General features: G+C 38.4%; 1 protein-coding gene and 1 long non-coding RNA gene across 6 annotated transcripts in view; one reads left to right on the top strand and one right to left on the bottom strand.

Annotated features, from left to right (window-relative positions):
- The window catches only part of C4BPA (complement component 4 binding protein alpha), a 40,694-nt gene that overhangs the window by 9,272 nt on the left and 4,141 nt on the right, over positions 1 to 27,281 (top strand). For all 4 annotated transcript variants that reach the window (XM_004028311.5, XM_019029954.4, XM_019029950.3 and 1 more), the window contains exons 3-9: positions 592 to 783; positions 1,916 to 2,015; positions 10,360 to 10,445; positions 10,613 to 10,804; positions 13,141 to 13,323; positions 18,009 to 18,203; positions 20,869 to 21,057. In XM_004028311.5, coding sequence (XP_004028360.3) covers positions 592 to 783; positions 1,916 to 2,015; positions 10,360 to 10,445; positions 10,613 to 10,804; positions 13,141 to 13,323; positions 18,009 to 18,203; positions 20,869 to 21,057 — 1,137 coding nt within the window. The remainder of the gene's footprint in view (positions 1 to 591; positions 784 to 1,915; positions 2,016 to 10,359; positions 10,446 to 10,612; positions 10,805 to 13,140; positions 13,324 to 18,008; positions 18,204 to 20,868; positions 21,058 to 27,281) is intronic.
- LOC129528665 (uncharacterized) overlaps positions 10,672 to 27,281 on the bottom strand; it is a 30,820-nt gene continuing 14,210 nt past the window's right edge. The window contains exons 2-4 of one of the 2 annotated variants that reach the window (XR_008673939.2): positions 21,159 to 21,251; positions 16,613 to 16,716; positions 10,672 to 10,750 (exon numbers count right to left, since the gene is read on the bottom strand). This is a non-coding gene — a long non-coding RNA (uncharacterized lncRNA). Of the gene's footprint in view, positions 10,751 to 11,067; positions 11,413 to 16,612; positions 16,717 to 21,158; positions 21,252 to 27,281 lie in introns of those variants that run through there. The other variant, XR_010134845.1, reaches the window with a different exon arrangement.

The following is a 27,281-nucleotide window of genomic DNA, read 5'->3' as shown; positions in this document are numbered from 1 at the left end:
GTAAATCAGCCTGGTATTTAATTCTTGCAAAAAAAGCAAAGTTAAGATTTTTATGCTTCAAGGGCTCCATGCTTCTTCCTCCATATCATTCAAAATCAAACAGACGTAAAAAAAATAAATTAAAAATGTTATTTCTACCCATTTCCCAGCCACCCTGTTTCCCTTCCCTGAGGCAACCAATGTTATATAATGTTATTTGAATACAATAATATGTTTCTGTTGAGGCAACTTGTAGTGACTTCTGACTTTGCACAGATGCATTTGAGTCAGCAGATATGGGGAGTCAGGTTGGTGAAGTTCATGTCTTTCTTCTTTTTCAGATAAATTATCCCATGTGTAGTAGAGAAGGGAAAAAAATTCTGCCTTTTATCATTATTGTTTATTGTTATCATTGTCATTATCATTTGTGAACAAATATACATTACTGATCACTCACTAGGTGTATTGAACAGAGAGTATAAGAGGAATTATGATTTTTCTTGACTAGAGGTGAAAAGAATGATCCCTGCTCTAAACATCACACTACAGAAACAATAAGATACTGTGTCCCAAGGTATAAGTTTTGGTGCTCCTTCTCATTTTGGTGTCCAGGCGATTGTGGTCCTCCACCCACTTTATCGTTTGCTGCCCCGATGGATATTGATATTAGGTTGACTGAGACACTCTTCAAAACTGGAACTACTCTGAAATACACCTGCCTCCCTGGCTACGTCAGATCCCATTCAACTCAGACGCTTACCTGTAATTCTGATGGCGAATGGGTGTATAACACCTTCTGTATCCGTAAGTATCAACATTTATTTTTTTCCTTTGCTTTTCCTATCTTTGGAAAGTTGTCTCAGAAACTAAATTTTCTGAATCTTTAGTCACCAAGAAGACAGTTTGTCAATTACTGATTTCAATGTACATACTTGTGGCATTTTTCGAAAAACAAAGCAAAACAGAAAAATTAGGGGTAGTTAATTGCATTGAAAAATAACTCTGTTCTTTTTTTTTTTTTTTTTTTTTTTTGAGACGGAGTCTAGCTCTGTCTCCCAGGCTGGAGTGCAGTGGTGGAATCTTGGCTCCCTGCAACCTCTGCCTCCTGGTTTCAAGTGACTCTCCTGCCTCAGCCTCCTGAGTAGCTGGAATTACAGGCGTGCACCACCACACCTGGTTAATTTTTGTGTTTTTAGTAGATACAGGGTTTCACCATATTGGCTAGACTGGTCTCAAACTCCTGACCTCAAGTGATCTGCCTGCCTCGGCTTCCCAAAGTGCTGATATTACAGGTATGAGCCACTGGGCCTGGTTAGAAGTCTATTCTTTATAAAGTAATCCACCAAACACTTCTTTCAAGAAAAGAACCACAAATTTCATTATGATCTATTGAAAATCAGATTCACTTTTTAAAAAATTATAAAAAAGGTAGGTGGCTAGAAAGAGGCAATGCAGTTTTCAAAAGAACCTCACTCAAAATATTTGCTGTGTTTTGAAGAAAAGTTATGATTCACTGTCAGTTGGGAATGCATTCTGTGATGTTTTCCAATAGTAGGGGTATACAATCGATACTTTCTCTTTTTTGTTCCTTTTGTGACATACATTTTTGAGTGGCCTAGGTTCTAAGTACATGCCATAGACATAGAATGAAGCAAAGCTCTCCCGTCCCTGGTCAGCTTATTAAGTCCTGGACCACGTGTTCTGCTGCTGCAATTATTTAACTGGTCATTTTTCTCTATTGGTAAAATGTACCACAAAAAAATGTCATCAAATTTTGTATTAATTTTGAGGTGAGTCAGGGTTGGAAGTAAGTTTGAATCTAAATCTCTCCGTGTTTCTGGAAGCAGAGGTGAACCTTGGTTAATTTCTTTTCTTTTCTAATGCCATATCTGTGAGTACTTGGAAGTACTAATCAGCATTTAAATTTTTCTCCCAGACAAACGATGCAGACACCCAGGAGAGTTACGTAATGGGCAAGTAGAGATTAAGACAGATTTATCTTTTGGATCACAAATAGAATTCAGCTGTTCAGAAGGGTGAGTGTGAGGTAATCTATGAACAATTCTTTTATATTTATTTAAAAAATAGCTGAAGTGTTCGTATATTTCAAAATTTAAAATGATGTAAAAAGATAGACATTGAGAATTCTCATTTCCATCCTATCTCCATACACCCCATTCCTTCCCGTCCTCAAGCAAAGATCTATTTTTATTGGTTCGTATGTATCTTTCTAGTGTTTCCTTATATAAATACAAGCTAAGAAGTTAGCATATATTCTTATTTTCCCCCCTTTCCTCTAATGAACCTAGTATTGAATCTTGCTTTATTGTTTACTTATCAATGTATATTGGAGATATTTCCATGTTTGCGCATAGAGAGTTTCCTCATTAATTTCTTTTTACAACTGCATAGAATGTTGTTGTGTAGTTGTGTCATGGCTTTGCCGTCCTTGTGATGGATCCATGGATGTTTCTAATCTTTTGCTACTCTGAACAATGCTCTGAAGTATTCTCTTGTATGTGTGTCATTTTATACATATGTAGTTACATCTGCAGGGTAGCTTCCTAGAGGAGGCCTCTCTGGCTCAAAGAGTATGTGTATTTGAAAATTTAAAAGATATTGTCAGACTGCTTTCCCTAAGGGTTTCATGGTTTTGCAGAGTATGTAAATGTCTGTCTCTCCACAAACTCTCCAACTGTGTTGTCAAACTTTCGAAAACTTGTCAAATTTTTGAATTTTTCCCAATGTAAGAGGCGAAAATAAAATCTCACTATAGTTTCACTGTACATTTCTCTTATTGTCAGGGAGGTTAAGTATATTTTTATATGTCCAGGGGATGTTTGTATTTATTTGTGCACTAGTTAGCATGTCTGATGCCTGGTTGTTGTTTTTTTTCCCTTAACTTGTTGAACTTTTTATTCTTAAGTTTTAGGATGTATACATTTAGACATACACATGAGTCTGTGCATAGCAGGATTTAGGCCTCGATTCTGATATATACTGTAACTTTTCCCACTGTGTGTGTGTGTGTGTGTGTGTGTGTGTGTGTGTGTGTGTATATGTATAATGTTTTTGACTTGGCTATTGGTATTTTTTCCCCTTAAGGAGAAATTATTTGTATTTATGTTGTTAAATTCATCAATTTCCCTTTTAGAAATGGCTTTTGGATTTTATGTCTTAAGGCCTTCCCCAATATAAGGTTTAAAAAAATTGCCTATATTTCCTCTACTTCTTTTATATTTTCATATTTTTTAATATTCAAAGCTTTAATTTATTTGGAGTTAATATACAGTATACAGTATGAGGTACAGATTTTAGACTATATCTTTTCATATTGCTTTCCTGTTACGCCAACACCACTTATTTAAAAGTTTGCCTTTACTGATTTAAGATGCTCTTTGATACTATATAAAATTCATATACTTATCTAGGTCTATTTCTGGACTTTCTATTCAATGCCCGTATTTTTTCTGTACATTTATGTACGCGTTTCACAGTCATTTAATAATTGAAGCTTTATAATATGTTTTAATAGCCAATATGGGTAGAGCTATCTTATTGCTCTTCTTTTTTGAAGTTTTCCTGACAGTATGTATTTATTTTTCTATAAGAACTTTAAAGTTAGACATATTTTAAAATCAGTGTTAGATTAGTTTTAAAATTAATTTTAGGTGAAGTGCAGTGGCTCACACCTGTAATCCCAGCATTTTGGAAGACCAAGGTGGGAAGATCTCTTGAGTCCAGGAGTTCGAGACCAGCCCGGGCAACACAGGGAGACCTTGTCTCTACAAGAAATTAAAAAAATTAGCCGAGTGTGGTAGCACGCACTTCTAGTCCCAGCTATGCAACAGGCTGAGGTGGGAGGATCACTTGAGCCTGGGAGGTCGAGGCTGCAGTGAGCCATAATAGTGCCACCGCACTACAACCTGGGCGACAGGGCAAGACCTCATCTCGAAAAATAAACTGGTAAAATTAACTTTAGGAGAATAGATATTTTATAATGTTGACTCTCTCTAGATAAGAATATGTTACCGTAGAGAAGGCAAAACTATTCCTCTACCCTCTTAGGGTCTCCACCAGGCCTGAGAATTAAGTTGACATGAAACAGATTAACAGGAGAAAAGCACACAGGTTTTATTTTAACAAGTACATAGGAAACTTCACAGGAAAATGAAGACCCAAAAAGTGGTCTTTGTACAAAGTTTCTTTGTACAGATTTCTCTTGGCCTTGACTCCCTGCCTCTGGTGATAAGAGTGTTCTTTTCCTTCAGGTACAGGGAAGGTATCTTTCCTGTGAGAGTTTCATGTCCTGCCTTCAGGAAGAAAAGAGGAGGTCAGAGTGCCCTTCCTGCATCTTGCTGTGTTTCAAGTGCTTTTAACTCAAAAAACAATCTTTATGCCAAACTGGTCTATTTTGGCATATTCTGCTACCCTTTGCTATGCTTTCCTCAGTTCATCTTAGTCTTTTTTTCCTTGTTTCTTCATGTGTGTTTCAGCTTTCCTCACATAGATTTTGCATTTCTTGAAGAGTTTAAACCTCTGGCAAAACCAAACAAAAAATGTTTTTGGTATTTTAAATGGATTATTTATCCATTTTGTATTGTAACTAGTTTATCTATCATCTATCTGTCTGTCTGTCTGTCTATCTATCTATCATCTATCTATCATCTGTCTATCATCTATCTATCTATCTATCATCTATCTACTATTGATTTCTGCATGTTAGTTTGATATCTCAGCTAACTTTCTAAATTTATTATGCTTTAGTTCATTCTCATGCTGCTATGAAGAAATACCCAAGACTGGGTAATTTATAAAGAAAAGAGGTTTAATTTACTCACAGTTCCACATGCTGGTAAGGCCTCAGGAAACTTACAATCATCGCAGAAGGCAAAGGGGAAGAAAGGCACCTTCTTCACATGGCGGCAGGGAGGAGAAGTGTTGAGTAAAGGGGGAAAAGCCCCTCATAAAACCAACAGACCTCATGAGAACTCACTCACTATCGCGAAAATAGCATTGGGGTAACTGCCCCCATGATTCAATTACTTCCCACTACATTCCTCCCATGACACATGGGGATTATAGGAACTACAATTCAATATGAGTTTTGGGTGGGGACACAGCCAAACCATGTCATATTATTTGTAAAAATTTAAAAAAATTCTTTCAGTTGAATTCTCTTAGGATTATCTGATTTGTAATCACATTATTTCAATGATTCTTTTACCTCCTACTTCCCAATTTTTAGATTTCCATTTTCTTTTTCTTATCTACTTACGTTAATTATGTCAGTCAGGATTTACCTGGAGAAATAGAACCACAGGATTTATTGTAGGGACCTGACTTGACATAGGTGTGGGAGATAGTTAAATGGTGTTTACAGGAGGCTGTTCCTTCAATGTCTGTTGCTGTGGCCTGAAGTAAGCAGGGCAGGGACTCAGGAAGGGAAGATAGACATGAACTGAGTGCTTCAAGGACAAACTGGAACCTGCAAAGATGAGCGAGTAAAGCCCACCACTGTAAACTGGAATTCATCTTGTTCTTTCACTGCCCCTTAGCCTTCAACTTCAAAAATGGGTATGTCCTGTAGAAGTTGCCCGTCACAGTGCTAATGTACTTGGATCAGAAGCCAGGGTACCTGAAGGAGGAGATCCTGCAGGAGCTGGCTCTGCTGTGGCCTGGTTGAGCCCTCTGCTAACAAAGTGATAGAACAGAGAAACAACAGTGCTTGTGAACTGCAGTCACATCCTGTGCTCTGCCCTGACCTTTCTAGCATATGGAGTATGGCTCTACTAATTCACATCTACCATCTTTTATGGGCCATACTAACTTGGCATTATGTATGGAAGATAATTCTGGGAAACATAATTACAGCTTAGCTAAGTTGACACAACATAAATCTACCACAGCTCACTCCTTGTCAAATGTGATATCTGTATACACTAGTTTTAACCATACTTAGCTTAATTTCCAAATAAAGTCAATAGCAAAGTAATACTCACATTTTACATAATGCAACTATCCCTCATACACCCAAAAACATGGAAATTCTTTTCCTAAAAGAGAATTCCCTTTGAGCTGAGTCATATCTCCCCTTTGATATTCTATAACTTAAATATTGAGATGTAAGGTAAGCCACTACAAACACATCTTATACAGTAGGGGAAGGAAAGGGGTAAAAAGAAACACAATTAATGTAATGTCCATTTATATTAAAATAAGAAAGAAATATTCACAACTTTTATGGTCCTTGTTTATGCAACTGGTCATGTGGTTGTAGCAGATATTTATAACGACATGTTTCTGTTACTTATTCCATATTCTCTTTGCCCTCAGCAAGCACTTCATCTGACGTTGGTTCCTTGCCCAATGGGGTCACCTAAACTTTTATTCTTGAGTGATCTGGGCCATCAGCAGTCCTGCCTGATTTGGGTTATTATAGTTTTTTGTTGATTTTAATTATAGGGCATTGGAGTGTAAGGGGGGGCACCCAGTATGTCTGGGTGCCCTGCATTCCAGACATACTCATCTTTACCATCACTGTGCAGAAGCAATCTAATTTTTCCCTTCATTATCAGGATTAGTCACACCAACCATCAGAGTGGACTTCTTCTTTGCCTTACCTTCACTTGCATGAGGGTCCAGAGTTGACAGGTCTCAACCTCCAAGCTTAATTTAGGGTTTTCAGGTAAAATACAGGATGCCCAGTTAAATTTGATTTTCGGGTAAACAACAAATAATTTTAGTGTATGTTCCATGCAACATTTGGATCACACTTAAACTAAAAAAAGTGTTCATTGTTTACATGAAATTCACATTTAACTAGGCACCCTGTATTTGTATTTGCTAAATCTGGCAACTCTAATTTTTGGAACTCTTGCTGCGTCCCACAGTAGAAGCATTCTTCCACTGAAGACTTCCAAACTGACTGGGCCAGGTGCAGTGGCTCACGCCTGTAATTCCAACACTTTGAGAGGTTGAGGTGGGAAGATCACCTGAGCCCAGGAGTTCAAGACCAGCCTGAGCAACATAGCGAGACCCATCTCTAAAGAATAAAAAAATTTAAAAAACAGAAAATAAAAGAAATAAAAAGACTTCTAGATTAACCAAGAATGTTACTTATTTTTATGTTTTAAAATTTACAGTTGTTTTATGGCGCATCATGATATACAATCAACTTTCATTAATATTTCAACAGGCACTGGAATGAAGGATTTTCTTTATTAGTAGTATATAAAGTTTGCTATATACACATCAGATTTACTTTCTTTTTTTGAGACAAGTTCTCCCTCTATCACACAGGCTGGAGTGCAGTGGTGCAGTCTTGGCTTACTGTAGCCTGGACTGCCCTGGCTCAAGCAATCCTCTTGCCTCAGCCTTCTGAGTAGCTAGGCCTACAGGCATGTGCCATGATGCCTGGCTAAAGTTCAAACTTTTGTAGAGATGAGGTCTTGTTATGTTGCTCATGCTTGTCTAGAACACCTGGGCTCAATGGATTCTCTTGCCCCGGTCTTCCAAACTGCTGAGATTACAGGCATGAGCCACTGTGCTCAGTCAGATCTACTTTCTTGATAAGTTGTTTTGAATATTTTATTATGCTTGTCTTTATATACCTTAAGCATGAAGATAGGAGTTAAAGTAAATTAATAATTTTATAATTATTTTAACTATTATAAAATAATTTAATTAGCATATTTTATTTTTCTTGTCTCATATACTTCTGTTTTATTAAAATTGCTGCTACATACATATTTTGCTACATACATATTTTGCTACATAAAGATTCATAGCTCTTTACTGAAAATCAAAATCTTTAACATATAAAGTACCCATTGTGTGTCATTTAATAATCTTAGTTCTGATGTCCAACTTATGGGATATTAAAATTATTATCTTTGGTTTTCTTTTGATTTGAATTTGCTTGGTATAATTTTATGCTGTCTTTTATTTTTAATCTGTCTGAAACACTTTTAGGTTTGTCTCCTGTATATAATAGAGCTGAATTTTCTCCAATTAAAAGCTGTTTTTCTTTCATTAGGAGTTTACATTTATTGATGTGAGTGATACTTATAGACTTGGTTTTGTCATATTATTTCATATTTTGTTATATATATATGTGTATATTTACTTTCTATTAAAAATATATGGTGGTATTTAGGAAGGTTCAAAATTTGTTTCTAGTGGTGACCTATATACATTTAAATTTATATAATATCATTATTCCTCTTTATCTTTAGACAGTTTAAATTGGTTCCTTGTTATAAACAACAATAAACTTATCTTGTATTCTTCCCCCTCCTTCACCCCTTCTATCTTCCCTACCAGTAAATTTGTATCATTTGTATTATCTTAGTGTTTATTTTGTATTTAACATTAATGTGAAATATTCATATGTGTCTATGGTTGCTTTCACTCTCAACTTTGCAAATGATCAGGCAATAAGGGAATTTATTTTACCCTCTCTTCCCTGTCTCTATTTTTTCTTAGTTATACTATTTCAGTGCTGTCTGAGCATATAACATTTATATTTCCTTCAGTCACACTTAAAATCACAGTTGTTTTTTCTTAGATCTGCATGTACAATATTTGCTACCATGTTTGTTTGTTTTGGCTAAAGTTGCCATTGTCATCTCTTGGTTGACTGTAGTTTGTCCTATGGTGGTTTCCAAAAAAAAGTCCCAAGTGAGAATTATTCTTTGAGTTCTTGCAGGTTCAGATAATATATCTGAGGCATTGATACCTAGAAGATAATGGGGCTTGATATAGTCCTTGGCTCATCCTTTCTTTTCTTGGATGTCTTATAGGTACTGCTGCACTATCTTTTGCTAGTGAATACTACTGATCAGAAATTTCTTCTCATATGGCTTGATCTTTGTTTGACTATCTAAATTATTATTCTTTATCTTTGAAACCTAATACTTTTACTCTTAGTTGTTTTGGTAGAAATCACTTGGTTTAATTTTTTGCTACTATGTGATGTGCAATTTTAATATGTAGATTGACGTATTGTTTTATTTTAGTAACATTTACTTGAAATATATATATTTTTTGAGTCAAGGTCTCACTCCCTTTGCCCAGGCTGGAGTGCAGTGGCACGATCATGGCTCACTGCAGCCTCAACTTCCTGGGCTCAAGCAATCCTCCCACCTCAGCCTCTCAAGTAGCTGGGACTACAGGTGAGCACCACCATGCCCAGCTGATTTTTGTATTTTTAATAGAGATGGGGTTTTGTCATATTGGCCAGGCTGGTCTTGAACTCCTGGTCTCAAAGAATTCACCTGCCTCAGCCTCCTAAAGTACTGGTATTACAGGTGTAAGCCACCACACCTGGCCTGAAACAAATTTTTAAAAAGCTATTTTGTTCTACTTGGATTCCTTCTTTAGGTTATCCAATTAAGCCTATGTTGATTCTCTTTTGCTTGTTACCTATATCTATTAGTTTTCTCTTATCTTTTCCGTTTGGTTCATTTTTGTTGATTTTCTCATTTTTATCCTCTGTTTTCCTTATTGTGTATGGCTTCCATAAGGGAAAGTGAAAAGAATCAGACTAAGATGCTGTTGGAACACTAAGGTGTTCCCATTGAAACAACCAGAAACAATATTTTGCACTTAGTCTCTGGGCTAGGTTGGAAAAACTACATTTTAAAGAAATTTTAAAGTAAAGAAATACTTAATTGTAGTTGTAGTTGAGATATATTTTCTTGAAGTTATTATTCAATAAATTCCACAGGCTCTTAGATTGCTGAAGGTGACATTTACTGTAGTGTTCTATCACATTGTAGGTTTATTCCTTGATGATGCTACAATTTGATATCATTGATGATTATCAATATCCTTGATGATGCTACAATTTGTAATCATTCATATCTTTTATTTTTTTCTGTTAGCATAAGATAGAGGGCAGGAAGACGAACTGAGGAAAGAGTAGGACATATCAAGAGCCGTAAAAATGGAAGTGATGAACTGAAAGCTGATGATGTATGGGAATAAGACACCCACCTGGAAGTCAGAGGAAGCTTCAAGCCAAAGATGGGGAGATTGTGGACTCAGTAATCTAGCTGGTACTCTCACCCAGAGACAACCACAGAACACGCTGAAGCCAGCCTTTTATTGTTGTGCTTGAGCTCTGGATGAACTGCATTCCTGATCCCTAGTAGATGCTCAGTAACAGATTAAGGAATGAGGGTCCAAAGGAAAAAACACACGCATCTCATTGCAGTAATGAAATTTTACTGAATGGAGTGCTTAATGGGAAATGATATCCAAGAACATATGATTTCCTTATTTTAATATTGAGTAACAATTCTGTTTGCTCAGACCTCTTTAATTTAATTTAGGGTAGGAGGAATTCCATTAAAATCTTTGATCTATCTTATTCAGATTTTTCTTAATTGGCTCAACCACTAGTCGTTGTGAAGTCCAAGATAGAGGAGTTGGCTGGAGTCATCCTCTCCCACAATGTGAAAGTAAGTAAAGACTCTTCTGACTTGACTATCAATTTAAACTCTATTAGGTAATAAAGTCCCTGTGCATCTTTACAGGTATGTGTACCTTCCATTAGAATTTGCATGAATTTTAGATTTATCATGATGCCTTCCCTGAGTATTTCTTTCTCTTCACTCACTTACCTCAGTTGTCAAGTGTAAGCCTCCTCCAGACATCAGGAATGGAAGGCACAGCGGTGAAGAAAATTTCTACGCATACGGCTTTTCTGTCACCTACAGCTGTGACCCCCGCTTCTCACTCTTGGGCCATGCCTCCATTTCCTGCACTGTGGAGAATGAAACAATAGGTGTTTGGAGACCAAACCCTCCTACCTGTGAAAGTAAGTCATAATGATGAATTCTGCATCAAAATGTTTGCTCTCTTTTGTTTAAAAGAGAAAGAAAGGTAAATTTATTGGGGGGCAAATGGAAAATTCAAAGATAAACTAACTATTGCTCTGATGCAATCATTTATTTGGCCACCTGATACTTATTGCATGTTGGTTTAGAATATAAAAGCCATAAAAATGGGAGTGGTGAACTGGGAGCTAACAGTATATGGGAACAAACAGCAACAACATCTCACTGGTTTGGTGAAGTAAAAGTTTATTCTCATTCACACTGAGTTTGTTCCATGTCCAGGAGACTCTCCAGGGCAGCTGTAGTCTGTGTTAGCTTAGCAACTAGCTCAGCAAGCCAGGTTGCTTTGATCTTATGGCACCTCCATTTCAAAATGTGCCTTCACAGTCTCTTCAGTAGACGAAGACAGAAAGGCCAATTGTGTCCTGGCTAAGAGCTTTGGCCTGGAAGCAACCACATATCACTTTCCATTACAGCCTTTTGTCTCAGACTAGAGAGTAGCCTCAGAGGACTGGGGAATGTAGCCTTGGTCTGTTCAAGAAGCGGAACTGAAAATATAATTTGCACCTGTAAGATGAAACACATATGCCTGTAGGGCAAGCAAAACCTAAGTGTCAGAAGGGCAACAGGACAAAGCAAGTGATAATTGAGTCAAAAGATATGTTAGTTAGTGTGCTAGTCTAAGGAATCTTACTTTATTACTAAGTTTACACAGTATTGCTTACTAACCCACCACAGGACACACTCAGACGAGGGGCACAAAAGAGCAGGATACTGCCAACAGTGCAAAATGCCTGGAGTTAGATCTGCAACAAGTGAAAGCGGCAATAGCTGAGGGCGGAAAAGTGGGCAGGGGCCAGGTTATGAAGGGCCTTGTGTTTCAGTATCAGGCATTCAGAACAATCATGGAGGGGAGACTTTGCAAGGCTTTAACAAGGGGAATAAATGTGCTGCATTTTAGAAAGATAACTCTGGCTGTGAGACAACAACCTGAAGTGGGACAAAACTTAACTGACAGTCACCTGCTATGGCTTGAATGTGCATCTCCAAACTCATGATAAAACCTAAGACCCAATGTGATCGTTTTAACAGGTGGAACTTTTGGGGAAGTGATTAAGTCATGAGGGATCCACCCTCATGAATGGGATTAGTGCCCTTATAAAAGAGGTTGAAGGGAGAGCCCTAGTCTCTTTTGCCCTTCTGTGTTGTGAGGACAGAGCATTCATCCCTTCCCCCATGTGAGGATGCAGCAAGAAGGCACCATCTTGAAAGGGGAGAGCAAGCAGACATTGAATCTGATGGTGGCTAGATCTTGAGCTTCCCAGCCTCCAGAACTGTGAGAAATAAATTTCCATAATTTATAAACTAGTGAAAGTATTTTGTTATAGCAGCAGGAACAGACTAAGACAGCACCTGTGCAACCCTCCAGCCAAAAACTGAAGGTGGCTTCAGCTGTAGCATGGCAGTGGGGCTGGACAGAAGTTAAGGGATTGTAGAGGAATTAAAGTAGCAGAATTGACAGGATTGGATGACTGCCAGGATGTGGGTGAGGGGTGTGAGATAGGGGGCGGCTTGTTTTCTGTTTGTCGGGGCATGGGTCTCTGATCCCCTGGGCTGCCTCTGCACTATGTAATTACCATGGGCCACGGACCCATAACCAAAATCATCTAGGAAATTAGGCCATTATACTGAAAGTTTTGGGGGCCTTGGAAATATGTTTCTGCTGGGTTATGTATGACTGATTTTTATTGGTAGGGAAGTTGGAGGAGCTATCCACAGTCATCTCGAAGAAGGACCAATGTAATGAAAACTCATTTTAAAAGCTGAAATTATATATTTTATATATATACACACACACATACATATATGTATATATAAATATATAATATCAAATATAAAAATATATAATACATAATACTATTGGTATAATGTTATATATTCTATAAGACTATATTATAGAATATATAAAATATATAATAAGTATCATTAACAAAATATAAATAATTTCAGCTTTTAAAAGCCTTAGTAAAATGAGTTTCCATTACATTGGTCTTTCTATGAGGTAATTGTGGATAACTTCTTCAACTTCTCCACCAATAAAAACTAGTACTGAAAGGATTACATATATATATATATATATTATATATACAGATATATATGTATGCGTTTGTGTATGTGTATTCACTTTAAAATGTTTCCCTTGTATCTACTTGACATGCACATTCGTCAGGCATTTGTGTTGCACTTGTAACTGGATTAGCAGTGGCAGTAATATCCTTATTACCATCTATCTTTGTCTTTTCTCATGATTCTTTAGAAATCACCTGTCACAAGCCAGATGTTTCACATGGGGAAATGGTCTCTGGATTTGGACCCATCTATAATTACAAAGACACTATTTTGTTTAAGTGCCAAAAAGGTTTTCTTCTCAGAGGCAGCAGTGTAATTCATTGTGATGCTGATAGCAAATGGAATCCTTCTCCTCCTGCTTGTGAGCCCAGTAAGTATGGACTGTGACAGAATTTCAATGTTTGGCATCTAAAGGTACCCAGTACTGTTAATATGGGTATACTTGCATGCATAGGCCTACTATGAATTAGAGTAAAAATTTACATCTAGATCAATAATTTGCTTTATTTTTTTCTTGTTGGAAAGAAGAATGATTTTAATGCACTCTGCAAGGTCATATATCATCACACAAAACTGCCACATACCACAAGACTGTGCACATTCCAACCTTAAAGGGAGGTGTTAACATTGTAGATACTATGGATTTGTATATTTATTTCAATAATTTTATGGAATTTGATAGAAAATTGTCTTATTCTGACAAAATCATTATATTATTATAATTACTTTGAAAGACAAATAATAAATTGTCCTGAGGAAAAATGCCTTTTATAACTTGTACAAAAGTATTGTGTGAACTGGTTATGATTCCAACACTCTGAAGTTATAAACTCATGTGGATTATTAAAAATAATGACAATAGTAATAATGATAACTTGGCACTAGACTAGGTGCATAACAAGGATTAACTCGACAAATCCTCCCCACAATTGTGGGCACTATGATTATCCTTATGTTACAAATGAGAAACTGTTCACAGAGGTTAAAAGATTTGCTCAAGGTTATACAACTGGTAAGAGAAGGAAGCCACTGATGCCTTGTGCTCTAAGTTTTGCCCTCACGAAATGTCAAGAACTTCTGGGGATTTCTGGAACAGTGGTGGAGGAGTTTGGGGAAACCTCTCTCCTGAAGAGGTATCCACCAAGCTGGTCAAAATTAGCAAAGAAAACCATTCAAGGTCTCTGGAGAGTGATCAAAGGGATTACAACAAACCGAGAAGCATTTATTCAGCAAAAATATGGAGACTTGATAGGAACAGGAACAGTGGGAGGACATTGCATTAGAACTAGGGGCTGCAACAGCTCTACCTTGTGGGAGGATGTTTTCTGTGGGCTCATCCCACAAGTGACAATTCCCATCTTCTCCAGCTCCCTGGGGTAAAAAAGTTATTTGGGGTGGATTTGGCAGCCAGTGAAAATTATATGACAGTATTTTTCAAAGATCCATGCTGTGGAAGTCGAATATTGAATCGGTGCCAGCAAACATGCATCAGTGTCTGTTCCTTCACCCCCAACTCCGATTATATGGGGAGGATCTAAGTGGGGCAGCTGGTAAGAAGTCAGTCCCCCCTTTTTCATGGCTCTATGTTGCACGAGAACTATTCCAGTTGGCTCAGCAGCCAAGTGGCATCTCCCATCTTCCCCAGCTTCCTAGAATGGAAGAACTATTATGGGTAGGTTGACAGCTATGAATATTGGCAGTTATTATTCTCCCCAGCTCTGTGCTGTGGAATATGTGTACTTGGTGGTGGGTGCAGCTGGGTGGCAGTGCCAGTTCCTACTTCCCCCTTTTCTCTTCTCACAGCTCCTACACCATAAGAAGAACTCTAGTGCAGTGCCTGGGAAAGAATGAGTTTTCTAATTTCCCTCAGCTCCTGATCTATAGGACAGACATTCTTCCAGGGCAGATTTGGAGCAAGCTTCAAAGACTGTAAACACTCTGCCCCTTTCAAGGAACTTTAATTGGATTAGACTGTGAAGCATATTATGCCCCAGGGAGTTGCTGAAAAAAGTAGAACAATCAGATAAAAATTGCTGGAGGCCAATGGTTGTATGTAATACCACCAGAGGTAGACCACCCAAAGTCTCAATGAGAAAGAGACAGTCAAAGAGAAAACCACAGTTATCTCTGGCAGTTAAAAAGACTGTGTACATGCCCAAGTCTGTGCTGTCTGAGGCATGCTGTTAGATGTTGCACACTTTGAAGGAAACAGACTTAACTGAACTAGTCCAATTATGTCACTAAACAAACAAGAAAATGAGGAAACAACAACAGATCCCAAAGGTGGTAAGGGAGAATCAATATCCAAAGTTGCTGCAATGTATTATCTAACATGTCCTGTTTTCAAAAAAAAAAAAAATGGTCAGATGTGCAAAGAAACAGGAAAGAGTGACCCATGTAAAGGGAAAAAGCCAACAATAGAAACTGTTTTTGAGGGAGCCCAGAGAATGGACTTAGCAGAAAAGTTCAAAGAATCACAAAGCAGCTATTATAAATATGTCCCAAGAACTAAAGGAAACAATATTTAAAGAATTAAATAAATGTATTATGACAGTTTTATCAAATAGAAAATATTGATAAAGATAGAAATTATTTTAAAAAGAAAATGGAAATTCTAGAGTTGAAAAACACAGTAAGTAAAATGAAAAATTCAAAAGAGGAACTCAACAGTAGATTTGAGTTGGAAAAAGAATCAGTGAATTTGAAGATAAATTGAGATTATGCAATTTGAAGCACAGAGATGAAAAGAATGAGGAAAAATAAACAGCATCAGAGAAATGTGGGACACCATTAAGTGTACCAACATATGTATAATGAGAGTCCCAGAAAGATGAGAGAAAGAGAAAGGAGATAAAAACCTATACAAAGGAAAAATGGCTGAAAATATCACAAATTTGACCAAAAAAAAAAAAAAACCCAAACAAAAGAACAAAACAACACATTAATCTACATATCCAAGAAGCTTGTTGAACTCAAGTAGGATATTGCAAAAAGATCTAGACCTTGAGACATTATAATCAAAATGTTGAAAACCAAGAATGAAGAGAAAATCTTGAAAGCAGCAAGAGAAGAGCAACACATCATGTACAATGTAACCCCAGTAAGATTAACAGCTGATTCCTTATCAGAAAGAATGGAGGCTAGAAAGCAGCTAGATGACACATTCAAAGTGCAGAAAGATAAAAACCTCAACCAAGAATCCAACAACATATTTTGCACTTACATATATTACAAACTGCACAATATATTTTTATAATTATTGTTTTATATAATTTCATGTTTCATGTCTTTTATAGTAGCTGAGAGAAGAAAGGAGGGCAAGTATATATTTAGAGAGTTTATTATGTTAATCTTCTTATTCTTCATTTCTGGCTCTCTTTATTTCTTCCTGTAGATTCAAGTTACCATCTGGTGTCATTTCTGTACTATAATATAGCTTTGTTCCCTCCTACCTTTCTTGTGATGTTATTGTCAAATATATTGCATTTCTGTATGTTATAGGCTTAATAATGCAATTATATACATATTGTTTTATGCAATTGCTGTTTAAATCAGCTAAGAGAAGGAAGGAGTAGTAATATATATTATATTGTGTTTCACATTACTGACATAATGACCTCTGCTGATGCTCATTGTTTTACTGTGTGGATTCAAATTACCGTCTGGTGTCAATTGCTGTCAGTCTGAACAATTTCCTTTAGCATTTCTTGTAAGGATAGCCTTCTAGTAACAATCAGATACCACTTCACATCCAGCAGAATGGCTGTAATAAAAAAGATAGACAATAACAAATGTTGGTGAGGATGTGGAAAAATTAGAACTCTCATACACTGCTAATAGGAATGTAAATTGGTGCGACCATTTTGGAAAAGAGTTTTTGCAGTCCTGCTGAAGTTTAACCATGGAGTTACCATATGACTCTAATTACCCTCCTGGGTATCTACCCAAGATAAATGAAAACATATGTCCACACACAAAAATTTTACATGAAGATTCATAGCAGCATTATTCATAATAGCCAAACAACCCAAACACCCATCAACTGAATAATGAATAAACAAAAAGTGGTTTATCCATAAAATAGATTATATCATTTGGCAATAAAAATGAAAAATAAAAAGTACTAATGTATGCTACAACATGGATGAACCTTGAAAATATTATGCTAACTGAAATAAGCCAGTCACAAAAAGTACATGTATTGTGTGATTCCATTTATTTAAAATGCTCAGATTAGGCAAATCCATAAAGAAAAAAATAGATTAGTGGTTGTCAGGACCTAGGGGGAGGTGGAAATAGGGAGTGACTGATAATGAATATGAGGTTTCTTCTTGGGTTGATAAAAATATTCTGAAATTAGTTAATGGTGATGGTTGCACAACTCTGTATATACTAAAAACCATTGAATTGCACATTCTAAATGGGTGAATTTATTTGTTGTGACTTTAATCTGAATAATGCTGTTAAAAAAGAACTTTTATATTCCATTTCAAATGTCTGAAGATAAAATGTAATAATCATCCAACGTGGTAGATGTTTGCATTATATTTCCATATCATATGAATCAGTAGCATTGGGAAAGACAGAAGAGGACAAGATCCAAAGCCCAGGCTCAAAAAATGTTTGGAGCTTGGTTTTTTTCTCGCCAAGTCATTCCTGATATCATCTGGATGAGGGGAACGGCTCCTGTTTATTTTCCCCAATCAATCAGTAAACATAGTTAGATTTGTTTGTGACAGTTTTCCTGCCATGCTTCAGTTCAGAAACTAAAATCTCTGAAGTGTAAAGAAGAGGAATGAGAATTAATATTATTATACTTGGCACAGCACATGGAAACCACTTCGGAATGCCCTTAGTGAAGAGCCTCTCTGGAGGTGTGCACATTTGAGCGAACGTCCATGTGTGTTTTCTGGTGTGGTTGATACATCAGGCCTTGCAGGCTGGTTGCAGGCTGAATGAACATATGACCCCCTTTGATAGGACAGGCTTATTGACTGCTGTGGCAGCCCTAGTAATAGTGTCCTTTTGTTCTTCTTCTTCTTCTTTCATGAGTAGATAGTTGTACTAATTTACCAGACATTCCACATGCTTCCTGGGAAACATATCCTAGGCCGACAAAAGAGGATGTGTATGTTGTTGGGACTGTGTTAAGGTACCGCTGTCATCCTGGCTACAAACCCACTACAGATGCACCTACAACTGTGATTTGTCAGAAAAATTTCAGATGGACCCCATACCAAGGATGTGAGGGTGAGTTTTTGTTTTTTTAATATTTTTGTATATTAAATGTCCAGTATGTGCTAGGATTCTCTACCTTAAATGAATATAATTTTATCCCTCACAACAAGTTTAGAATTAAGTTAATTCAACAGATTAGTAAACTGTTAGTGCCAGAAGGGGACCATAAACATGTTACAGTTTGAGGCACTGAGAAATTGTAACCTTTCCTTATCCCAGTTCAGAATCAAATGAGAAGTAGACACAGAAGTCAAACATTATGCAGATTATGTATTAGTTTTCTTACTGGTAAAACTAGAATGGAGAATACAGCTCAACTATTGTCAGAGTCAGGCTTCCTTCATAGCCCTTACCTCCCCAGTGTGGGCTTTGGGGTGTTTGGCAGAAGACAAGTTTGTGAAACAGTCATGAGCGTAACCAGCTGCAGGGTGACTTGTGTCTCATGTCTCTTGAACCATGAGATGGCAGGGCTTCCTGATCTGCCTCTAGAAGACAAATCCTGACTTGTGACTGAGTATTCTCACTTCGGAAGGATAGAAAGGAGACTTTCTCCAGTTTCTCTGGTAGGAGACGCACCTCTTTTATTTGTGGAAATGAGTGAGGGACTGAACGACAAGTGGATACTATTTTATGAGCCTCAGTGGAACAGACAAGAGAGGAAGAAAATGCTTTCTTCTATCCATCTATCAGAACCTTGCCACTTTAGAGGTGAAGACACTGAAGCCAAGAATACAGGGAATTTTATGCTGCATATCAGAATTTGAACAATCTGTGAAATGCATAAATAATGAAAAGTGGTAGTTTAGATCAACCTGTCAGAAGATTACTTATTTCATATTAAGACTTAACAAAGTTTAATTGCAGTTATTCAGACTCATTTTGGGGAAATAGAATAAAAGGTTTTAATAAAAGGACTGAATTAAAAATATACTTAATAAAACTTACCGCCATTACTTAAATAACAAAAAGTATTGCTTATAAATGTTTAAAAACCTCCTTTGTAGTTGTATTTAGGCTAGGTGCAGTGGCTCCTACCTATAATCCCAGTACTTTGGGAGGCTAAGGCAGGAGGATTGCTTGAGCCCACGAGTTTGAGACCAGCCTGGGCAATAGAGTGAGACCCTTGTCTCTACAAATAATTTAAAAAATTAGCAGGATGTGGTGGCACAAGTTTGTAATCCCAGCTACTCAGGACGCTGAGGTAGGAGGATAACTTGAGGCTAAGAGGCCAAAGCTGCAGTGAGCTGAGATCATGCCACTGCACTCCAGCCTGGATGACAGAGCAGGACCCAGTTGGTTACATTTATTTGATCCCCTATGGTCTTATTGATTTAATTATTTAATAAAGAATATTTTTAACCATTTTAAAAGCAGAAGTGAAGTAGTATTTATCCAAGTTATGAAAGCTGATCAAATGTGAATTTAGACTCATGACTTACATATTTAAAAGTATTTTCTGCACTGCAAAGCATTTCATAAATATTATTGTTGTTATAATATCCAAACCATATGATTGCTGAATATTTTTATTATAATTCCTAAACAAATGAGCACTGGAAGTGTTTGAGTATGTCCAAAAGACCCCATTTTAATACTGGTCGAGTTACTGACATGGAGAATGTAATATTTTATTCTGTTTTGATGTTTTCTCTTACATCAGACAATAGCAAGTTTTTTCTTAAAGTATTTCTACTAATGAATAAAAAAATATGTCCCTATAGCAGCTCTTACTGTATTAAAAAATTAAAGAATTTGGCCAGATGTGGTGGCTCACATCTGTGACCCCAGCACTTTGGGAGGCCGAGGTGGGGGGACCACTTGAGGCCAGGAGTTTGAGATCAGCCTGGGTAACATAGTGAGACCCCTTGTCTACCAAAAAATAAAAAACTTAGTGGGTGTGGTGGCACACACCTGTAGTCCCAGCTACTCAGGAGGCTTAGGTGGGAGGATTGCTTGAGCCCAGGAGTTTGAGACTGTAGTGAGCCATAATTGTGCCCTATACTCCAGCCTGAGTGATAAAGCAAGATCTTGCCATTTAAATCGCTATTTCTCTCAAATTTTGCATCAAAAAAGAAAAATCCTTGAAATAAGCCGTAATTTAAATTTTTTCGTATGCTTTAGCTCATAGGTGGGTATAAACTTTTGAAAACTTTCTTCTTCCTTGTGACTTGAGAAGTGTAAGTTAATAGAGAGTTTAATAATGAAGTCATAAGTAAATGGATGTTGTTTGTCATTGCCCTTGAATAATTTTGAAAATTTACATTTTCATATTGGTTAAATTTTTTTAAATATTTTTTATTTTTTAGAGACAAGGTCTCACTCTGTTGCCCAGGCTGGTCTCAAACTCCTGGGCTCAAGCAATCCTCCCATTTTGAACTCCCAAAGCACTGGGATTATAGGCATGAGTTACCACACCTGGCTCTTCATATAAGTTTAATCCAACTTTTCATTTTGGAGGCTCCTAATGAAATGCTTAGTTGGAAGGAAATAACTGGATTAGAGGACTTTAGCAAATAAGGGGGGAAAGAGCAGACTTGGAGTGTCTTGGGTCTCCCTTTCTGTTTCCCCAATCTCTCTTCAGTGGTGAGATCGTCCAAAGATGGAAATGAGGTTGTTAGCCATAGAAGCTTCCTCATGGTGATTTTACTAACCATGCACCTCACATTTTATTTTTCAGCGTTATGTTGCCCTGAACCAAAGCTAAATAATGGTGAAATCACTCAACACAGGAAAAGTCGTCCTGCCAATCACTGTGTTTATTTCTATGGAGATGAGATTTCATTTTCATGTCATGAGACCAGTAGGTTTTCAGCTATATGCCAAGGAGATGGCACGTGGAGTCCCCGAACACCAACATGTGGAGACAGTAAGAGTTCTCAGAATTATCTTATTCTGGGAGTTTCTTCATATGAGTGTGATGGAGATTATTAAGAGAAGGTTTAAAATTAGGTAAAAAAATTCATATACCTTGCATGATTCTTGGAATGGGTCCAAGAATGGGTTTCTCCTTCTTCCTCATTGTATGTTCCCTTTCTTTTGACCTCCTCAGTTTCCTCTTTTCTGAATCAGTGAAAATAGACAACATGTAATAGATAAGCTGGACTTTTCAAGTAATATGTTTTTGTTTCTTTGTATTATTCTCTTTCTTCCCTTATTTCTGGTCCATATGTCTCAGTCTGCAGAAGAAGAACTGTCGAAATCTATTGAATCTGCCTTTCTGAACTTGTTTCCTTCTTCTTCCTCAAACAGAAGCCTTCTGTTACCTCTGAACCCTCCAGTCAGACCATCACCCAGTGTAGAATGCCTCCTTCTGCTTATCCAAAAGGCTCAAGTGGGCCAGGCATGGTGGCTCACGCCTGTAATCCCAGCACTTTGGGAGGCTGAGGTGGGGAGATCACCTGAGGTCAGGGGTTCAAGACTAGCCTGGCCAATATGGCGAAACCTGGTCTCTGTTAAAAATACAAAAAATTAGCCGGGCATGGTGGCGTGGGCCTGTAGTCCCAGCTACTCAGGAGGCTGAGGCAGGAGAATCACTTGAACTCGGGAGGTGGAGGTTGCAGTGAGCCGAGATCACGCCACTGCATTCCAGCCTGGGCTACAGAGCGAGAATTTGTCCCAAAAAGAAAAAAAAAAAGGCTCAAGTGTTAACGCATTCCACCCTCCTCCCTTTGTGTTTGATATCTCTATCTAGCAATGGTGAGGGCTCATTACCCCTATTAGGAGCCCAAAGTGACCAGGCATTAGTTGCAGCTTATCCATCAATAGGAAAATTCCTATCTCCCACTTGTAGAAATGTTCCCACTTTGCCAACCAGGTCTTTTAAACCTGCAGGTCCCAGAGCTTCAGAGATGTGAAGCACAAATTTCCCAAGTAGGTCACTTAGAGTGGTAGCCAATGGGGCCACTCATGCTTCCATCCCCTGGTTCCTGGACCCATGCATTTATTTTACTGGGGACCCAGAGCCATATAAAAGTCGATATGATTCAAAATAAATACAGCATTTTGGAAGATAGTATCCCATCACTCTCAAGCATTGCCTCCCAGCTGGCACTTCAACTGTGCCTTTAATAGGCTATTCAGTGTTTTCACAGGTTGGCAGGTTCTGAATGATGCAGTATGTGATTTGAGTAGTGGATTCCGTGAGCATGGTCCCAACAACACACCTTCTTTGCTGTGAGTGGGTTTTCTAGTTGGATGTAGTGGATCCTATGCCAATGCCAATTGTTCAGACACTCTATAACCCTTAAGATGACCGTGCTGACTGAGGTTCTGCAAGGAAGAAAGGCAAACCCATGCCTGCAATATTTGTCTAGTTCTATCAGAATACACTTCTCTTCCTTTCATGGTAGAAGAGGTCCAATGTAGTCAACTTGCTAGGAAGTAGCTTTTTGGTTGCCTCAAGTGATGGTATCATTCTAGGGACTTAGCATTGTTGTTGGCAGGTTGGAGATTGAGCCTTGGTGAGTGGGAGCCCATGCTGTTGGGCCCATGCTTGTCTTCCATGCATGCCACCACAACCACTCTGCTCCTCTTCCCTTGTGCCAGCACCCATGAGGCCAATAACAGAGAATGGCTTACTTCAACTGGCTGAGACTTTTTTTTTACTTGGTTGTTTAATACCTTTTCTACTGGGGATGCTCTGGTGTTAACACACAAAATAAAGATCTTCACACTTCCTGCCCACTCTCATATGTCCACTTACCTGCTCCTACCCCAGATCTCTTTGTGCCCAATCTTCCAATCTTTCTTCTTACAGGACTAGGACCTTGACCAGACAAGCCATTCTTTCCATGCCCTGAATCCTAATTTAGCCTATCCTTAGGCCACTTTCTTTGGGTGCACCATCTATAGCACTTCCTTTCAGGAAGATTACCCCTTACAAATTGTCTTTCAGGACTGACCTTGATTGGGCTGTAATGCAGCTTCCATTCATTTTAGCTTGTACACACCAAAGGAGTGAAGGGCATGCCATTTCAAAATATGCTGAATTGGTATGTTGAATATTTCAAGTGGAAAACATTAGAGGAATTGGAGTTTCAGAAAGGGCTAGCTGTCCTGTCTCTTTTTGCATGCACGAGCCATAAAGATTGCTCTGGGAACAGTACCCTCCCCCTACTAGAGCAAGAAAATCGCCCTCATCACCAGAGACTGGGAATTAGGGGCTGCAGTGGACCTGAATACTAAACTTCCCAAAGTAGTTTTTATCTTCCACTAGTTTTACAGCCCCTCCCTATACATCTCTTAGTGACTCTCCTAGAAATTTATTGCTCCTAGCCAAATCCTCTTTGTCCTGTCATTTCTTCTTAAATTTATTGTTCTTTGTTTACAAAGTATAAAATATATTGCTTTGGCCACTTCTTCAGACTTTACCCTCTTGGGAAGATCCCCATGTATGTATAAAATTTGTGTGCCTTTCCCTTGTTAATCTACCTAGTGTCAATTTGATTTCTAGATCCAGCCGAAGAGCCCACATAAGAGCTAAGGGGATTAGGGGTGGAGGTGATTTCTCACTTCTCTACAACACATACTGTGAACCCAAAATGTCTGAGACAGGTCTCAATCAATTTAGAAAATTTATGTTGCTAAGGTTAAGGACGCACCTGCGACAGCCTCAGGAGGTCCTGATGACATGTGGCCAAGGTGGTCGGGGTACAGCTTGCTTTTATACATTTTAGGGAGACATAATACATGTAAGATTTATACTGGTTTGATCTGGAAGGGTGGGAGAACTCAAAGTGGTGTCGGGGAAGGAGGAGTGGGGCTGGGCTTCTGGATCATAGGTAGATTTTCTGATTGGTAATTGGTTGAATTATTATCAGAAGAAAGGAATATCTGGTTTATGATAAGGGGTTGTGGAGATATGTTTTGTTTTGTTTTGTTTTGTTTTGTTTTGAGACAGAGTTTCTCCCTGTTGCCTAAGCTGGAGTGCAGTGGTGCGATCTCGGCTCACGGCAACCTCCACCTCCTGGGTTCAAGAGATTCTTGTGCCTCAGCCTCCCGAGTAGCTGGGATTACAGGCACATGCCACTGGGCCCAGCTAATTTTTGTATTTTTAGTAGAGACAGCGTTTCACCATGTTGGCCAGGCTGGTCTTGAACTCCTGACCTGAAGTGATCCGCCCACCTCGGCCTCCCGAAGTGCTGGGGTTACAGGCATGAACCACCGCACTGAGCCATAAATGTTTCTTATTAGATTTAAGATCTGTGTTGGTGTTAATGTTGGAGGGGTATAATGGGGAATGTCCAACCCTCTCTTCCAACATGGCCTGAACAAGATGTTCAGGTTAACTCTGGAATGCCTTGGTCGAGAGGAAGGGTCCATTCAGATGGTTGGGGGACCTTAGAATTGTATTTTTGGTTTACAATACCAAAAATATTTATCTGTGAACCACGCTCAGAGTTTTCCCCATCCGGACAGTTTGGTTATACTGGATAACTGGTATAGCCACAACTGTGAGCTAAAGAAGAGGCACTCCTGCCATAGTGGCTGGGCACAGGTAGGAATTGGGTTTTCTGTTTGTGCAGCTTGCCTGTGCCACCTTTTACTGCCCATGCTCAATCCCAGATGCTCTACTTCCATCTTATAATGAATGGTTGCCTGCTTATAACCTGATGGGTCTGACAGACTTGGCTCATGATGGGTGATTCTGGCTGCATGATCACTTGATGACCCAATGTTGGGAGCTTTCTCTATCAGGACCTGGTAACATGCCAAGAGTTATATTTCAGAAAGCATACAGTCCTCTACTGCAGTGCATGGCCTTGCTTCAGGATCTCAAGGATCTATGGTGTAACTGTCCTGTTGACATTTACATCTTTTCCTACTACAACCACCTTCAAATACACTAGGCTCTGCTGGGTCCTAAGGCTCAAGCAACAGGGTAATTTCACTGCAGACTAGACCTGCTGTTGAGCACTTTCCTAACATGGGCCCCGCTCAAACCTGGCAATCATTTGTCCCCCCTAGCCTATGGGTTGGAGCAGTAACCCCAGTATGAATTATGCTGCCTCTAGAATCTGAAAAGTCCTATTTAGGTGCTGTACTGCATTCTTCAGAGTGGGATGTGCAATTTGCAATAATTTGACTTTAGTTTGGATGGGATATCTTAGTGTTCCCTGAACCTTGGACCTCTGAAAATTTTATTGATGTGGCAAACACCTGACTCTATTTTTTATTGTATTTTTTACTTTGGAGCATCATCATGCTAATACCTCTTGCTTATCTGGGGGAATTAACATGATGCCATTGATATATTGGATCAATGTCATGTTCTGTGGATATCCAGACGGTCAAGATATATTCAGACTCTATTATGACATGGGCAAGAGGGTTATCATAGCCCAAAACCTGCAAATGTACACTCCTGACACCTTCCATGTATATGCAAACTGTTTCTGCTAGGAAAGGAAAGAAGGGCCTCTGCTGAATCAGTGACCTCGTTTACTTGAAGCCACATTAATCTGCCCTAGCAAAGATACCACATCTGGTACAATGGCTGCAATAGGAACTAAAATGTGGTGTCTTTTTTTCAGTGGTATACTGTAGTTCTTCAGAATCCTTCTAATTTTTGTAGTAGACAGATAAGAATTTAATGAAAATATCACAGGGATGACCACTCCCATGTCTTTAGCTATTTGAACGGCACTAATTTTCATGTTCCTCTCTCACCCCTGGGAGATATTGTGGTGGTGTTTTTTTCTTTAAATTTACTTTATTTGCCTTGGGGAGAGGGTGAGATGGGTGGACAGTATCAATTGCTTTCACTTGGTCTTCCTGCATAAGATGGCTCTTACCCCGCAGGTCAAGAACCCAATATAGGGGCTGGGCCAACTACCAATTTTGTCTATTCTGACTATACGTTCAAGGATAAGGTAAATGACCACAAACTGGTCTAATAGGAGAACTATAATGGTTCCAGGTATCATTGTCAACTCAAGCCCTATGTGCAATAATTTTTGAATTATTGTACCTCTTTTATCAGTGCAGTTACCTACGTAAATAAACATAGTTCCTCTTGGAGGACTGGCAGATTCATTAGTGTGCAAACCTTCCAAGATTTTGTAGCATCTTCACTCCTGGCAATTGGCTTCATCTTCAATTAATGATTACCAGGCTGGAAAACTGTCCTAGGTTTATATATTGGGCAAAGGATTGTGACTTTTTATTGGGCCAAATGCTGTTGGTCCCTTGATCATCCATCCTTAATTTCTTTTGATGGTACAAATAAAGTGTATATTGTTGTTGGCTGCTCATCTGTTTTCACCCCTAAGAATGCTGTGGTTTAATCTTCATAACTCTCAGGCACCCCTGGTTGCCTCTCTGACCTTGCAATTCATGATAATGGTTGCATTTATTTAGCTTCTGAGGCATATGAACAGCTTTCTGACTGCTATGGCTATCAGTGAACCTTTTTCATTAAGGAACTTTTTTGTCATCAGCTCCAGCATTTGATGCTGGTTCTCCTCTTTTCAGGGAATTCCTTATAGCTTTGGTAAATATTGTTCCCTCTAGGACTTCCCATGTGGCATAACTACCTGGTGCGTTTTTCAGTGTACACAAATGTCCACTCCAGCATGCTGACTTCCCTGAGTCATTTAATCCCTTCTTATACCATCTGCCATGGCAATCCCAGCATTTCAGTCTGACTCATTGTGGGCCATCAGCTTTTCCATGCTTCCAGGAGCATCTTATTATAGTACTTATAACTGCCATAGTCCACTGGTATAGTACTTTGTCCGACATTCCTGCTGCTCTGCTTTTTTTTTTTTTTTTAACTTTCTCATGCAGTGTTTGTGGACCTGATAGTGTTCCCTTTCAGAGAGGTGCTCTGCACCATGTCCTCTTGACTATTTCAATGTTCAAGTCACCATATTCATTTATCCAATGAGCTCTTTTCTATAGTTTTTTAAAATGCAATATTTTCTTCTTGGGCATGGATGGACAGTATCGATTGGGGAGCAATGACTCAGAGATTGTGGATGATATAACATCCTTACAATTTCTCACAGATGCAAATCTCTGCATTTAGCCTGAAAGTGACTAAGTGTACTATGAGTATGATATGACCTAAGGCTGAATTCAACCTTCATG

The sequence above is a fragment of the Gorilla gorilla genome, chromosome 1 (assembly GCF_029281585.2).
Source record: "Gorilla gorilla gorilla isolate KB3781 chromosome 1, NHGRI_mGorGor1-v2.1_pri, whole genome shotgun sequence".
NCBI lineage: Eukaryota > Metazoa > Chordata > Mammalia > Primates > Hominidae > Gorilla > Gorilla gorilla.
This window is presented reverse-complemented; position numbering and strand designations above follow the sequence as displayed.